The following is a 15,678-nucleotide window of genomic DNA, read 5'->3' on the forward strand; positions in this document are numbered from 1 at the left end:
GTTTCAATAATTATAACTCTTTGTCAGTCTAGTTTTATCTGTACCTCTGGCCATGTCCCCTACTCGTGGATTATTTTGAAGCAAATCCCAGATATTATATCCTCTTTTCCATAAGTATTTTAGTATGTATCTAAAATAATCATTTTTAACATACCATTAACTTCTTAAAACCACTAAATAACCAGTGAGTGTTCAAATATCCTCTTGTCTATAAATTTCATATTTGTAGTAGCTTTTTTTTTGGACTCAGAATCCACATGAGTCACACTGTAATGGGTTGATAAATCTTGCGTATCTTCTAATCTGCAGGTTTCTCCTCTATTTCTTTCTTTCTATTTATTATTGTAGAACTAGATAGTTTGTGCTATAGTTTCTCCTCATTCTAAATTTTGCTGATTGTGTCTATATGGTAAACTTTAGCATATTTCTTTGTCCTCTGTATTGTTTATAAAGTGGTAGTTGGATATAGTGGTTTGGTCAGATTGGTCAGCGTTGGATTTCTTTTGATGACTATTGTATGAATGACTATGGCAAAGTGTGATTTTTGTTAGATGATATTTCTGAAACGGAACCAGGGAGAAACCAAGTCACAGGATAAATGAGGAGAGTCAGGTTTTATTTTAAGGGTTTGTGAATGGCTGGGGCTGGGGAAGCATGCACATTGGTTTAACATTTGTGGATTTAGTTGTTCCAGTTGATTTCCTCCTTTCTTAAATCTTTCTTATCAGCCCAGAGATTGCAAATTATTAGATAAAAGCAATAAAAGATTGTGTTGGTAAGTGATTGTAAATATGTAGCCATATCATTACATCTTATACCTGAATATGTATAAGGATTTTCTTAACTAACATATGAAAGCAAATTTCTGCTAGCTCTCAGACATGTTGAGAACCCTAGGGGGTTTCCTCCAAGTCTACATTCTGGTTTATTTCAGTTGCTTAATTCACCTTTGGCTTCCAGCAGCTTAGACCTTTAGAATCTGACTGTGGTCAGATCATACATACATACATACAGTATGTACATTTACACACTGTGGTCATGAAATGTGGCAAGTTACATAAAAGAGCCCAGATCTCCCGGGTTTCCCAGAGATTAGTATTGAGGAACTATGAAATGTAATCTCTGGGTGAAGTCAAATTTGGTAAGACTTGGGTTATGGCTGGGAATGATTTGAATTATTCAAAGTTCAAATGTCCTTTGGGATGATTCACTCTTAACGCATGTTTAGAATTGGGTGTTAAAGCTATACACAGTCAGAGCTTTCGTGGGCAAAGGCTAGGGCCCCTGGGATAATATCAGATGTAACAAAAATTAGCCTTCACTTAATTTGTGTTGTTAAATAAATAGAAGGAAAACTGTCTTCTTTTGATGAGAATGAAAATATATTGATACATGACATTCTTATATAATCTTTAAAACTTTTGCTTTTTAAAAACTACCAAGTGATGTATCCTTCTGGGTCACTGGGAAGGATTATGAGGGAGATTGAGACTGGTCATTGCTCAGGAGACACTGTAAATTTGGAAATTCCTGATAAATACTTGAGCTTCTCTGCCTTTGTCTACTGAGAGATTCCTGCTGCACTGAAATCAGATACGTAGTTTTGGCCTCTACAGCTTCTGATCCCCTAAATTTGGCGACGCTGCCATGAATCCCAAAGGGAGAGTAGGTTCTCAAATGGATGGAGGTCAGTCTCAGATACCAACTGACCCTCATTTCCTTGTTTTCTTCAGGACACCTGACTGACAGTGAATGTAATCAGAAACTCCCATCCAAGAAAGGGTCATTGATAGAGCGCAAGAGGAGCTCTGGCCGGGTCAGGAGGAAAGGCGATGAGCCTCAGGCCTCAGGGTACCACAGTGAAGGCAAGCCCCCCTGCAGAGCTTCTCTTTCTTTCTTTACTCTATCTCGCTTTTGTCACACTTCAGCCTGTGGCTTCTTCTCTCTGCTCAAAGGCCTTTCTTTTTCGACTCTGAGGTCTGGGTATCCATGATGGCTTTAAACATTTACAGTTGTTTCATTCTTTGTGTTTTTAGGAGAAACACTGAAAGAGAAGCAGGCTCCTAGGAATGCCTCCAAATCATCCAGCAGCACCAACAGGCTAAGGGATTTTAAAGAGACAGTCAGCAATATGCTCCATAGCAGACCATCCCTGGCTTCTCAGACCACCCTAGGACCTCCTTGTGCAGGGAAGGGAGGAGAACAGACCGACAAAAAACCTCCTCGGAGCCTGCCTTTACACTCTCGTGACTGGGAAGTAGAGAGTACCAGCAGCGAGTCAAAATCCAGTTCTTCTAGCAAATACCGTCCAACATGGAGACCCAAACGAGAGTCTCTGAATATTGACAGTATCTTTAGTAAGGACAAAAGGAAGCACAGTGGCTATACCCAACTTAGCCCGTTTTCTGAAGATTCAGGTGAGAAGATAATTAGGGAAGAATTGAGCTTTTGAATAAAGTTTATATATATATATATATGTATAGCCTGGGGTTTCTGGTAGACTTGGCAAGGTACATTTTTACCTTGAAGGGTAAGAATTTTACCCTCCTGAGTGGCCTGCTGTGGATATGAGCTCAATGAATGAGTCACTAGAGGGAGGGGTTAGTTCTGTCTTGTTTTGAGGCAGATGCTGAATCTACCTCTCTTTCCATGCTGTCCTTTGATCGGTATAGCGAAAGAATTTACACCAGATGAGTCAAGCAAGCCACCTGCCTGTGACGTTAAAACTGGTGGACCAAGCCCCCAGTACAAGATCTGGGGCCCAGCACGGCCAGGCTGTCACTTTTTAGAGCAACACCCTCGCCTAATCCAGCGAATGGAATCTGGCTATGAGAGCAGTGAGAGGAACAGCAGCAGCCCTGGCAGCCTGGATGCAGCCCTGCCTGAGAGCTCAAGTGTCTGCAGGTATTGTTTGGCCTTTGAATAGCTGTATTGTTCCTCACAGAAATGTAAGCCACCACGAGGCTTCTTAACTCACACAAGCTGAAGAGATGCACTGTCTTTCCCCCTTGTGGGCAAGCAAATGTGCTCTATCAGTTTCTGTGGGAACAGCACCCTCTGCTGGGCGAAGAAGCAAAGGCACTTGAGAAAGGGGAGACAACGTTTTTAAAGGGTTATATATAAAATAACTGGCAAACTTTTAATGAAAGAATGAGTTAGTGAATTGAAACTTGTATACGATCAGAGAGAAAATCCAGTTGTTGTTTATTCCTGCCTTTTGTTTTACTATTCTTTTTTTTAGGTTCACCAGGGATTCTGTGTCTTATGAAGCCAATGATATTCATCATTCCATAAGATAATGATGACAGCTTAATAGTGGTCATTGCACCTTGTCCATAAAACCCATTTGCTTTATATATTTCAGATCTCCATACATTGTTTTTTTACTGAGTTGCCTCAGAGATAAGTTTGCTAACAGTATAGTTGCTTTGAAAGGAGGGACATCATCCAAAAGATTGATAACTGTATCACCATACTTTCCCACTGCTCTTCCCTGACCTCAGACCCTGTTCAGTTTAACACATGCAAAGATGCTATAAAAGTGTAGGAAAGAGGAAGGCAGTCTATATGAGAACATTTGTTTATTAATTCATTAAAGAAATTTTGTGCCAGACACACACAAAACGTGAATGAGGTGCAATAAGATGGGGAAACGAATGGGTGTTTCGATATTCAGAAATAGTTTAGCAGATATTTTAATGTTAGTTTGGTGCTTTGGGTTTTTGTTGTTGCTTTTGGAGGGAATTTGGTCCTATGCATGTTGCTATTTACCAGCGTTCTGATGTTTTCCTTCGCCTCTGGTTTCTGTTTTGAAGGGATCCAGGTGCTAAGAGGTCAGCAGGGTTGGCCCCTTCCTGGCGTCACATCCCTAAGTCTCATAGTAGCAGCATCCTGGAGGCAGACTCCACTGTGTCCAGGAGTGGCTGGATGAAGAACCAGCCCCTTTCAGGTAAGTGGAGGGACGCTGGATTTGGACAGCTGGGTTTCACTGCCAGTTCTGTCTGGGAAACAGCCTAACCTGAGCACATTTGAAATGAGAGGGCAGTTGCGCTTCGTTCCACCAGAACGTGAATGTGGAGGCGTTTGATCTGCTCTCTCTCCAGGTTTATCTTTTTCACTGTTGTTCTATCACAGCTCTCCTGCTTGCTCCTTTCCTTCTGGTGGAAGCAAGAAGGAACAGAAATATGGTAAACAGTGTCAGAAGGACCTGCTTTCCTCAGAAGAACAAGTCCTGGGGCTTTCCTCGGTGTAGAGGCATCCTCTTGGGAATGGACTTTTTATTGTTTATTTCTCTGAATTGAGATAACAAGGAGGACATGTAGACTGTAGACAAAATTGGGAAATGAGCAAGTCAGAGCTACCCTTACCCCTGCCTGTCTATCCTGTCTAGTATCCTTGCTTGGTTTTTCCTTCTTGAACGTGCCTGTGTCCCTCCTTCTCCAAAGAAGCTCTAAAGGGATGATCTGACTCTTTCACACTAGATATATGTGACTGGAAATGCGTGAAAATGTGCTTTCTTTAAGAGAAGCTAGTATTTTCGCAAGTCAAAGCTTAAAGATAAAGGAATATTGGAATTTTAGGCATCATACACCAAGCATAGAAATTTGAGGTAGTCATAGATTTTATATCCTATTTACATTCTTCTCACAACACACATATATACTTAGAGTGCATATTCAAATAAGCAAAATGAATAGATCCTTACTTAGAGCGGAAAATCGAGGTAATAACTATATAGTCTCCCCAATCACTTTTTTTGATTTTTGAGGGAAGATAATATGTATTCAGTATTGTTTACTCAGCTGAGGATTTCTGGGATCTGCTTGTCTAACTTAGAAATCAACCTTCTCTGAAAGGTGTGTTTCATCATCCCTCTCTTTTTCTGGTATGTTAGATGAATTGGGAGTTGCATGTGTGGGCAGAAGTTTAATTATGATCTGATTTAATGAGCATCTGAATATAGATTTGTGGCCAGCTCACTAGGGAGATGAGGCCAGAATACTACACGGCAAACTGTAGAGATGAGCCCAGGAACTTTACTGGTTTGACAGCCAGTTCTCTTAATGACCACGGAAAGTTCCTAGAGGTGGCTGGAAGCGTGATATGCAGCAGAAATAAAAAGGTCTGAACTCTTTCAGGTATGAGTGAGGGGCATAGACTGCTAACATCTGGCAAAGCAGAACAATGCATGTAGGGGCAGATAATCTCTGAAATTCTGGGCTAGAGTAGGTTACAGTTAGAAACCCATGGAAGAAATTTATTCTTCCTAATGAAATTATAGGTTTAGTTTATTTCCCACATTTTGTCTCATATTGACTAACATGGCTTTGAGATACCCGTGCTCTTACTTTAGCCTGTTCTCCCTTCTCTTTTCTTGAACAGCCAATAGCTTTTCAGTACACTGAAGACTGAATCTCATGACTTCACTGATAGCCCTGATTCTAGACTGGCTGTGTAGAATTCACCAACTGGATTCCTCAACTTGTAAAAGATATTTGGCAAGGAGCTAGAATAAATTCTTTATATACTATACTACACTACCATCCTCCTTGTATAGTAAACTCTATTTTTTTTTCATCTGGTGACTGATCACCCTTTTAAAAAATTACAGAGGTTAACACAAGTCCAGCAGTTTGGTAACTTGTGCTGTGCCTCTTCAATTTGAAGGAACTAGTGTTACCATTCGGAGAAGGTGATGGCACCCCACTCCAGTACTCTTGGCTGGAGAATTCCAGGGACGGGGGAGCCTGGTGGGCTGCAGTCCATGGGGTCGCGAAGAGTCTGATGCGACTGAGTGACTTCCCTTTCACTTTTCACTTTCATGCATTGGAGAAGGAAATGGCAACCCACTCCAGTGTTCTTGCCTGGAGAATTCCAGGGACGGGGGAGCCTGGTGGGCTGCCGTCTGTGGGGTCACGCAGAGTCGGACACGACTGAAGTGACTTAGTAGCAGCAGCAGCAGTGTTACCATTATGGTATATATCTTTCTACATCTCTTTCTATGCGTTGTATTCTGTGTACAAGTATAATGATAAGTTTATTGTAGTTGTTGTTTAGTTGCTAAGTTGTGTCCAACTCTTTTGCAACCCCATGGACTGTAGCCCACTAGGCTCCTCTGGCCATGGAATTTCCCCGGCAAGAACACTGGAGTAGATTGCCATTTCCTTCTCCAGGGGATCTTTTCGACCCAGGGATCGAACCCACATCTCCTGCATTGGCAGGTGGCTTCTTTACCACTGACCCACCTGCGAACCCCTAAGTAAACTTATTACTACCATTTAAAAATCAATAAAAGGAAGTTATACTATAGATATTATTATATCACTTGGCTTTTCACTTAATATATCATGGGTATCCTTTTAGATCTATTTGATTCCATCTATGAACACTGATAAAATTAAGGTTTACTACTATGGATATTTTACAAACTCATTTGGAAGGAGGTGAAAATTAAGGGAGAGAAATTGACTTGCTTGAAACTTCCTGGTGAGTCAGTGGCAGTAGAGAATGCTCCTTAATAGTTAAAAGCTTGGATTATGAATTTAACCTATTTGACTTTAATTCAGCTTTACCATTTGCCATCTTTGTTATTTTGGGGAAGCTATTTATTGTCTTTGTGACTCAGTTTCTTCATTTCTTAAAATGTGGGCAATAATAGTATCTACCTCACATATTGTGAGAATTACATGAAATAATACAGGTAAAAGTGCTTGCAACTATGCCTGTCACATAGTAAATACTCAACAAATGTTAGTTGCTATGTTGTTATTTGTGTTATAAAGTGCTCAATAAATATCACTCTTATTATTATTATTCATGGCCCAGGCCTCATCCTGAATCTGATATGGAAAACACTATCCAAATTTGCATTCCAAACTGAAGCCAAGAGTTCCAAAGAAAAAGCAGTGTGGTGGCCAGGAATATAGCAGGTGCTTAGTCTTGGTTATGGGAAAGTGGCGATTTCTCTTCTCCCTTGCTTGTATTCCAGGTGGGGAGATATCTTCCAAAACTGAACTGGATGAATTGCAGGAAGAAGTGGCCAGAAGGGCACAGGAACAGGAACTTCGAAGGAAACGAGAGAAGGAATTAGAGGCAGCTAAAGGGTTTAACCCTCATCCCAGCCGCTTCATGGACTTGGATGAACTGCAGAATCAGGGTAATTGTTGTGAGCATTAGGTTGTGGGTGATGGGGACAGAGAGAGGGGGAAGGAAAAAGGTATTTGAGCTCATAAATTCTGTCTTTTCTTTAGCAGAGTTATATTTTATCTTAATTTAGCCATTTCAGTGAGAACTAAAGTAGGAGGTAACAAGCCTGTTAGATAGAGACAGGCACTGATTTGGGGCCTGTTAAAAGCTTGTAGATTAGAGATAGTACATTGTTCATGAAAAGTATTTCTGATGAGCAGCTATAGAAGGTGTAAATTAAACTACTCACAGTTCAGAAACAGCAGAAAAAGGCAATGAACGAACCACACTGACTGTGAGGGGAATTCTTCTTCAGCAGGAAAATGCCCTTGAGATTTCCCACCTGGAGCTTCAGGGAAGTGGATCTACCAAGGAGGTTCTAAGAACAAGAGGCTGACTGCCTTTTCATCCTCTGATGGTTCATTTTCCAGTCTCACACAGTTTTCCTGGCCTTTGTTTCAGCTGCTCTGGCTGCCCCAAATTAGTTACTGGTTTTTTCTTCGATTGCTTTGAGATGTCATTTTACACCAGGAGAGACTAGCCTTCAAAATAAGAGTTTAAAAAGGCTGAGGTATCTCTTTTAAATAGGCCCTGAAACCTATATCTCTGCTTGTCTATGAAATAAATCTATTGTTCAGAACCTCCAGCCAGATACAGCAGATTGTGCTAAAGCAGTGTAAAAAACAGGAGCCTGGGCTGTTTTGGGTGGCTGCTTTCTCTTGCCCACTTCTTTTTTCTTATCAACACTCAAAGAAACTTCCTGGGCTTTTCGAGGGGCCCCTTTTCTCCTCTAATTCTACTGTCTTCTGATTCAAGGCAATTGTTGCTTTATACTTCCCAGAATATTGTATTAGTCTCCAAATTAGCTTACCTTTCCTAATTACTTAGATATCCCTATAATTAGATAGCTTTTTCTGATTTTTTTTCCTTAAGCTATATCACATTGGTGTCTCAGGTTAACGTTGCTTCTGAAAGAGGGGTCTTGTCATCTTCCTCCCTTAGTTTTCTCCCCACTCTGTCAGTTGGTTAGTGCATCAGAACTGAGAGTGGGTCCCTCTGGTTGTATTTCACTGTCAGTGCTCCAGATGTTTTGGTTTAGCACCTCCTGGAAGAGCAAGGAATGGAGTGCTAAGAATTCTGGAGGATAAGAATTAAAATTTAGTACAGTGACTGGCCAGCTGTAGTTTTCCTATGTCTCTGTAGAGAACATTTTTTAATTGCTGTAGCCACCACCTCTGATTATAAAGATTGCATAGATTCAGTTGATTTAGGATATAATGAGAAAATTTCAGGCCTGTGTACCCCCTACCCCAGGGACCATAACTCTAGTGGTGGGGTAGAACCCAAATGCTACTTCCACTGTCTTCCCAATTATTCTCCAAAAGTTATTAGTGAATTGGGGAGTGAATGTTAGGGGTATAGAAGAGCTTTTCTTACCATGTCCAGCTGGAGGTTAATGGAGGATGGGGATATTATGGGAGAAATAATTTTTTTTTTTTCTTGTGAGCTTGTGAAACTCACCATTAATTCCAATCACAGGTAAAGTTACATTACAGCTTACTACTGATTTATGGTTATGAGTGAGTAAAAGGCAGTGCGATACATAAACTTGAAGATTCTTTGACAGAAGTTACACTTAGAGTAGTTTGTCACTTTTATCTGGCACTGTTCTTCGACTCCTGTACCTGCTTTGGCACAGATTCACTTTTGGGGAGAAGGCAACATTTCATGGTCACTGTGTGGGAAGGTGACTCTTTTATGGTAGGTTTGGTGAGCAAGGGCAGGAAAGAAGTAAATACTTAGCTGTGCTGATGAAAGATATGTGTGTGCAAACCAAGAACAAAGATGGTTCCACTGACTTGGTAGATATATTGAAGTTCGGAACTGTAGAACACCTGTGCCCAAGAGGAGTACTGATTTTCCAGGTGCAGGTGGTAGAGAGGATTATGAATTAGTACAGGAAAGAAGGGTTACACATGGCTATCCATAGAGTCATGAAGCCACTTTTGCCTTAACACAGCAGTGGAGGTCTCGGTATGAGATCTGGGGTTCTGGACACACATTGCCAAGATGTATCTTGTTACACATTGCCAAGATGTATCTTGTTACAGTCTTGTGGGGAAGCAGGTCATTTCCAGGCAGAAGAACCCACCCTTCTGTTATAGACAGTACTTTGTTCTTTCTTGAGGGCTGTCGTAAGAGGTCTTGGAGTTGAAATATGTGGTGGGCAATGACATGCCCGTCTTTCATGGCTTTGGTAAGGTCTCAGCTAAGGCAAAGAAAAGGGGATGTCCTACATGTTTCAGAGAATTCTTACTAGTAATGGTCAGCTGGAGTAGAGATGGACCAGAGGCTCAGCAGTGAGGATTTATGTGCACCGAAGGGAAACAACGGTACATAGGAAAGGTTGGAACAGGTTGTTATGAAAATGAAAAGTGCTGGCCCTTTCAGGGAGGAGTGACGGCTTTGAGAGGTCCCTGCAAGAGGCAGATTCAGTGTTTGAAGAGTCGCTGCATCTGGAGCAGAAGGGAGACTGTGCTGCCGCTTTGGCTCTCTGTAACGAAGCTATCTGTAAGTAACTCTAACCGCTATGGCTATGGCACTTTTGACTAACTTCATGATAGTTATTCACTCAGATAGGATAAAAAGAGCTTTTAGGTCTCGTTACTCTCACTCCCCCAAACTGAGGCCCTTTAGCTATCTTTTCCTTTCAGATTCCTAAATGTGCTAGGCACTGTCACTGTGGCCTGTGGATATTTGCTGGAAAAATCTCAGCAGGAGTCTACAAATGAACTATCCAGCCATACCTATCTTATAATCCCCAAATAAAGTTAGGCCTCAGAGGCGAGGTTAGTCTGCTCTTGTGCTAGTTACTGACAGTGGAGTGCAGTGGAGCTTAGGGCAGGAAGAAGTGAATAAATTGGCTGTGACTTCCTAGGCCAGTGACTTCTTAACTGCATCTTTGATTCTTTACGTTTCTTCCCTGCCTTCCTGGTATGCTGCACCATAGGGTTACAGCAAGGGACTAAGAATTTGTATCTGGTTCTCAAATATGACCTGCAAGAAGCTGTGTTCTATAAAGACAGACGCAGGTTTGGATCTTAGTTCTGCTGTTGGCTCTCGGGAAGGGGGAGTTGGGAGCAGAGAATGGAGACCAGAATTGGACAGGTTAGTTGCAAAGGACAATGAGAGTGGTAACATCTGAGATGGAAGCACCAATTTATCTTCTTGACTCATTTTAGTTTAGCTTTTTGTTCGTTTGATTTTTAAATTTGAATGAACCTGTTTGGCCTCCATGGCTCCCATGAATGTTCCTTGCTGCCAGAGGCAGCTCTGTGCCCTGGACACCATATGCATGGTCCATGCCTTGTAGTTCTGCTGCCTATTTTCAGTTTTACTGCATAACTCTGCTCATTTTTGGTTCAATTTTATTTTTTATTTTTGTTTGTATTTTTGTGTTCTGTTTCTGCTATATTTTCTTTTGCATTTTAGCTAAACTAAGACTTGCCCTGCATGGTGCCAGCTCTAGCACGCACAGCAGAGCCCTAGTCGATAAGAAGTTGCAAATCAGTATTCGAAAAGCACGGAGCCTGCAGGATCGCATGCAGCAGCAGCAATCATCTCAGCCGCCGTCGCAGCCCTCAACCTGCCTCCCCTCACAGGGAGGAGCCCTCCCTCAGCCAACAAGGTAGTGCCTGGGAACCACTGTAGTTTATGGACGCCAGGGGAGGAAGTGACCATGGGTGCTCCATAGCCAGCTCTCATTGTCTTGGCGACTCCAGGGAGAGAGAAGAGTGCTCTGAAAAGATTTCTTCTCTCAGGTCAGATATACAAAGAAAAGCTCATCCCACTGCTGGTCCTTGTCTTAAGAGTTCCTAGAAAGATACAGAAAGTATAGCGTCATAAATAGACCACTTGTCCATATTTCCTGTGGGTGAGTTTGTCTCTGGACTTGTATAATAACATGATTATCAAATTGGTACATATTACGATCTTAGACATGACAATCTGAGTTGCATTTCACTTTGCAGTAGAAACCATGTGATTTATTTGCGGATTTCAGTGTCTCATGTCCCTTAAGGAAGCAGAGAAAGCAGTCTTCCTTGCTCTGACTGAACGATTGAGAGAAGACACAAAGATTCCCTTTGTTTTACTTCCCTATGGTCAGGAATAGGAAAAAAGTCCCCATGGCCATTAGTATAGTTCCCACATTTTAGCCCTTGAAACTGGCTGTTACTTAGAATAGATAGAAGTAAGTAAGAATTAATGTTGGCTATTAATAAGCCTGAGTAGTTTTTAGAATATAAATGTTATAAAGGAAGCTAACATTTTTTGAATATTTGCCCAGGCAGTAAGCTAAATACTTTCCTGTTTTATTTTACCTATCTCACAATAACCTTAGGAGACAGGGATTACTATTTAGCAATGGTTTATAAATAAGGAAACTCAGGCTCAGAGAGGATTAACTAAGTATGATACCCAGGATTACTCAGCTAGTAAGTAGTAGAAGCATAGAATTTCAAATCCAGGTCTTTTGGACTCCATTAGGTTTCCCTTATAAGTAATACATTCTTCACAGTGTTATAAGGGTAATAAGTTTATAGTATATTATCATTGAAATTTAATACTCCTAGCTAGGATCTTCCCATTTTCTTCTTTTCTCCTATTGTTTACTCCACTAGTTGAATGCTGATTTGAGAATCTGATCAGAGATATATTTGAATGTAAGCAATTGAGGGAGCTAAACTCTTTTCAGAAATCTTAAGGCCACTTGATATATGTGAGTAATTAAGGTTATATCTAAGTGCTTCTAATGAGATTTTCAGATCAGAAATATAAAACAATTAGTTAGAAACCAATTAAATTAATCCCTACTCCCACTCCCAGATCTCAAGAGAGTCACCATTTATTACTTTGAGGAAGCATCTCAGTGAATAAACACAATCAAATCCAGATTATAAGAATACGCTTGAAATGGTTGATCTTTCTGGTAATGCCAGGAACCCAAGTCATCCTGTACTCTGTAAATATGGCCTTCTGGTTCTTTTGGCTGGTCTGCCTCTTAGGACCCTAGGTATGAGTGATCTCTAGGCTCTGCTTACCTTCTCTTGTCATCTGCATGTGGGACTAGAAATTTTTGTTTTTGAATTTTTAAGTAGAGGATGATTGGAATGGGACTTTACAGGTAATGAAGAATATTGGCAAGAGCTTTGCTTACTATTACTGTGTACAACTTTGATGAGGATATTTAATAAAGAGAACTGATATTACCCGTTTCTTGGGTATGAGCTGACCACATGTCTTCTCTTGTGAACCTCCAACCTGTTGACCCTACTTATGCTTGTCTTTCTATTTCTTTTCACCATTCCCTCTGTGAAAAGCTAGAAATGGGAACCAGATGAACAGTTCTTTTTGTAAGTAATCTTGTCAATTAAGACAGTTTATGACTGGCTATCTTTATTTATTTCAGTGAACAGCCTATCCCGCTCCAAGTATTGTTAAGCCAGGAGGCCCATCTGGAACCCTACACGAATACAGAGTTTGGGGCCAGTACTTTCATTTACTCACCTGCTTCCTGCCATGAGCCACACTCGCCATTATTCCCAGAGTCATCCGCCCTGTCTGCTCCACAGCACAATTCCCCCAGTGGGTCTGCCTCGAACCTTCTTACTTCTGTGGAGGTGGACAGTATTGACCCCTCTGTGTTCCACAGGCAGGGCTTACCTAAAATACCAGGGAGAACTGAGAAGAATTCTCATCATGGTTGGGAATCAGAGGATGAGCTGCAAAGCTGCAGGGGTGACAATAGCAGCGGGACCCGGTTCCCCCAACAAGAAGGAAGAGACACCGATCCAGAACAGCTATTCCAAGAACAGAGGGATCCTGCTGACTTATCCCAGGTGATGCCTTGGCCGCAGCCAAATGGAATAATAGCCACCTCTGAGAGAGGAGATGTACACAGTCTAGGCTGTGGTCCTTCAAATTCAGCAGCTCAGCCTAGCCTTTCTCTGTACAGGGCCTGCCACCCCGTAAAACCTGCTCCTTCCTCATCTGTGCTTCACTCTTCTAATACTGTACAGAAAACTAACCAATGCCTCCAAACCCCAAACCTCAAAACTCCATTGACTTCAAATATGGACCGAGGCAGCGAGGAGCCCTCTATGCCAGAGTTTCCTACCACCAAGGGGCTTGTCCGCTCTTTGGCAGAGCAGTTCCAGAGGATGCATGGAGCCTCCACCAGGGATGGAACAGGTGCCCAGGATAGAAGTTTGCCAAATAGTCTAAGGAAGGACTCTCCACCTTCCGACTGTAAGCCTCCTTTCCCACAGGGTCAAGGGAAAGGCCACTGGTCTTGGGCAAAACAACAACCCTGTTTGGATAGTAGGAACAAACTGCCTTCCTGGGAAGAGCCTGCTAATCATCCTCCTCTTGCCATGAACTCTGGGCCGCCTAACGGTGAAGCTTCTAGGGGAGGACAGCCCAGATTGGTAGAGTCAGGTATTTACCACGGGAAACCGTCTCAAGTGAGAGATGGTGGGCCTAAGGAGCTGGGCAGCAGTGTCGACTCGGGGACTTCCTTGCCTTTGGATTCTTGGGTGAATGTCACAAGGCTCTGTGATTCTCAGCTTACACATGGGGTCCCTGGGCCAGGAATGAAGTCCTCCCCTCATGATTCCCTTACCTGTGTAACCTATCCAGAAAGAAAGCACATCATTTTGCATCCACATTGGAACCAGGACACAGAGCAGGAGACCTCAGAATTGGAGTCTCTCTACCAAGCCAGTCTTCAGGTTTCTCAATCTGGCTATTCTGGATGTGGGCAGCAGGAAGTAGCCTGGAACCCACTGAGCCAAACAGGTAAGAATGCAACCAGGGGCAGGAGGTGTGGGGGACACAGAAAAGCTGAAGGCAGGAGGATAAGATCAGAAGGGGGGATGGTATTCTATCTAAATAATATCCTCAGCTTAGGTGGCAGCAGCAGAATTTCTGACTTTATTTATAACGACTTCATGATAAGAGCTAGACATTTTCCTGGCTAGAGTAGAGAATGGGGGCAGAATCATCACTCACAGGCTAGTTCCCTCCTTCTAAAGAAAGAGACTGATGACTGTATGCCCAGGGCGCTGCAGTATATATGCTAAGGAGTGGTTCTTAGGCCTTTGAGAGTGATTCAGCATGAGACAGGGGAGGCTGAGTGGGTAAGTCATCCTTGTATGGCTTAGGAACTGAACTGATCCCAAGATCCAGCTTCCAGATCCAGCTTGCAACAAGGATGTACACACTGAGCCAGGTCTCCAATGTAGCATTTCCAGATTGTACTGAACCAGCTATACCGAGACCTTCCCTCATCCATTCTGAAACTACCGGGTTTAGAATTTTCAAGGAGGTATGCTTGTAGGGTACCTGTTGACTGACTCTTTGTGAGATTATATTGTGTGAAGAATGAAGTCTAATGTTAAATGCAAAGTATACACATAGTTCTATAAACTGAAGACGTAAAGGATATTTATAATTTAGGATTGATGTACTTAAGAATCCAAAGCCTGAACTGTCATCCTGTCTCCATCATTAACTATCAGTATAAACTTGGAGAAGTCATTTAATATATAAGATTTTACCTATAAGAAAGTTGGTTCAGTGATTTTCTTTTAAAGATACTTTGCAACTCTTAAAATGATATGTATGATTCTGTGAAATTGACTCAGAGAAATGTATCTTCAGTTCAGGCGGTATAGATTCTTTGTATGCTGCCAACCAACATTTAATTACAGCCAAACAAGTGTTTACTCAGAATCTTCTGTTTCCATTAGTGTCAGAGTGGGGATCATCACATAAATATAAAATTTGATATTAAGATATGTTTTTCTTAGGATCTTCACTCTAGACTTTGCAATAACATTTTTAGGATCCTTAGATACATAGGACAAAGCAATATGGGAAGATTCTAAAGAATAAGGAAAAGTAGGAATTTGCCTCAGTTAGATCCTGGCTAATGTAACAGAGAAAGAATATACAAATGTGAAGTGTTTTAAGGATAAGAAATACATATGAAAAAATACAATGTGACTAAAACTGAACTAAGCAATTGAATGTCAAACATTATAGTACAAACAAAACAAAAAGTCCAAACAGTGGGCTTCCCAGGTACCACTAGTGGTAAAGAACCCTCCTGCCAAGGCAAGAAATGTAAGAGACATGGGTTCAATCCCTGGGTCAGGAAGATCTCCTGGAGGAAGGCATGGCAACCCACTCCAGTGTTCTTGCCTGGAGAATCTCATGAACAGAGGAGCCTGGCAGGCTACAGTCTGTAGAGTTGCAAAGAGTTGGACACACTGAAGCGACTTAGCATGCACCCCATATAGCAACAGTTTTTTTTTTTTACTATAGATATTTTTGAAAATATATAAAGTATATATATAAATATATTAAAGTATATAAAGTTTATTTTCAAAAGTATCTATAGTAAAACAATAAATTGTTGCTATTTGGGGT

General features: G+C 41.6%; 1 protein-coding gene across 13 annotated transcripts in view; it reads left to right on the forward strand.

The window, feature by feature from the left end:
* The window catches only part of USP54 (ubiquitin specific peptidase 54), a 78,166-nt gene that overhangs the window by 44,846 nt on the left and 17,642 nt on the right, over positions 1 to 15,678 (forward strand). For 10 of the 13 annotated variants that reach the window (XM_052641377.1, XM_052641379.1, XM_052641381.1 and 7 more), the window contains 8 exons: positions 1,734 to 1,865; positions 2,037 to 2,417; positions 2,673 to 2,904; positions 3,816 to 3,949; positions 6,989 to 7,156; positions 9,637 to 9,756; positions 10,678 to 10,873; positions 12,656 to 14,043. In XM_052641377.1, coding sequence (XP_052497337.1) covers positions 1,734 to 1,865; positions 2,037 to 2,417; positions 2,673 to 2,904; positions 3,816 to 3,949; positions 6,989 to 7,156; positions 9,637 to 9,756; positions 10,678 to 10,873; positions 12,656 to 14,043 — 2,751 coding nt within the window. The remainder of the gene's footprint in view (positions 1 to 1,733; positions 1,866 to 2,036; positions 2,418 to 2,672; positions 2,905 to 3,815; positions 3,950 to 6,988; positions 7,157 to 9,636; positions 9,757 to 10,677; positions 10,874 to 12,655; positions 14,044 to 15,678) is intronic. The other 3 variants (XM_052641384.1, XM_052641386.1, XM_052641389.1) reach the window with 3 other exon arrangements.

This window comes from Budorcas taxicolor, chromosome 5 (genome assembly GCF_023091745.1).
Source record: "Budorcas taxicolor isolate Tak-1 chromosome 5, Takin1.1, whole genome shotgun sequence".
NCBI lineage: Eukaryota > Metazoa > Chordata > Mammalia > Artiodactyla > Bovidae > Budorcas > Budorcas taxicolor.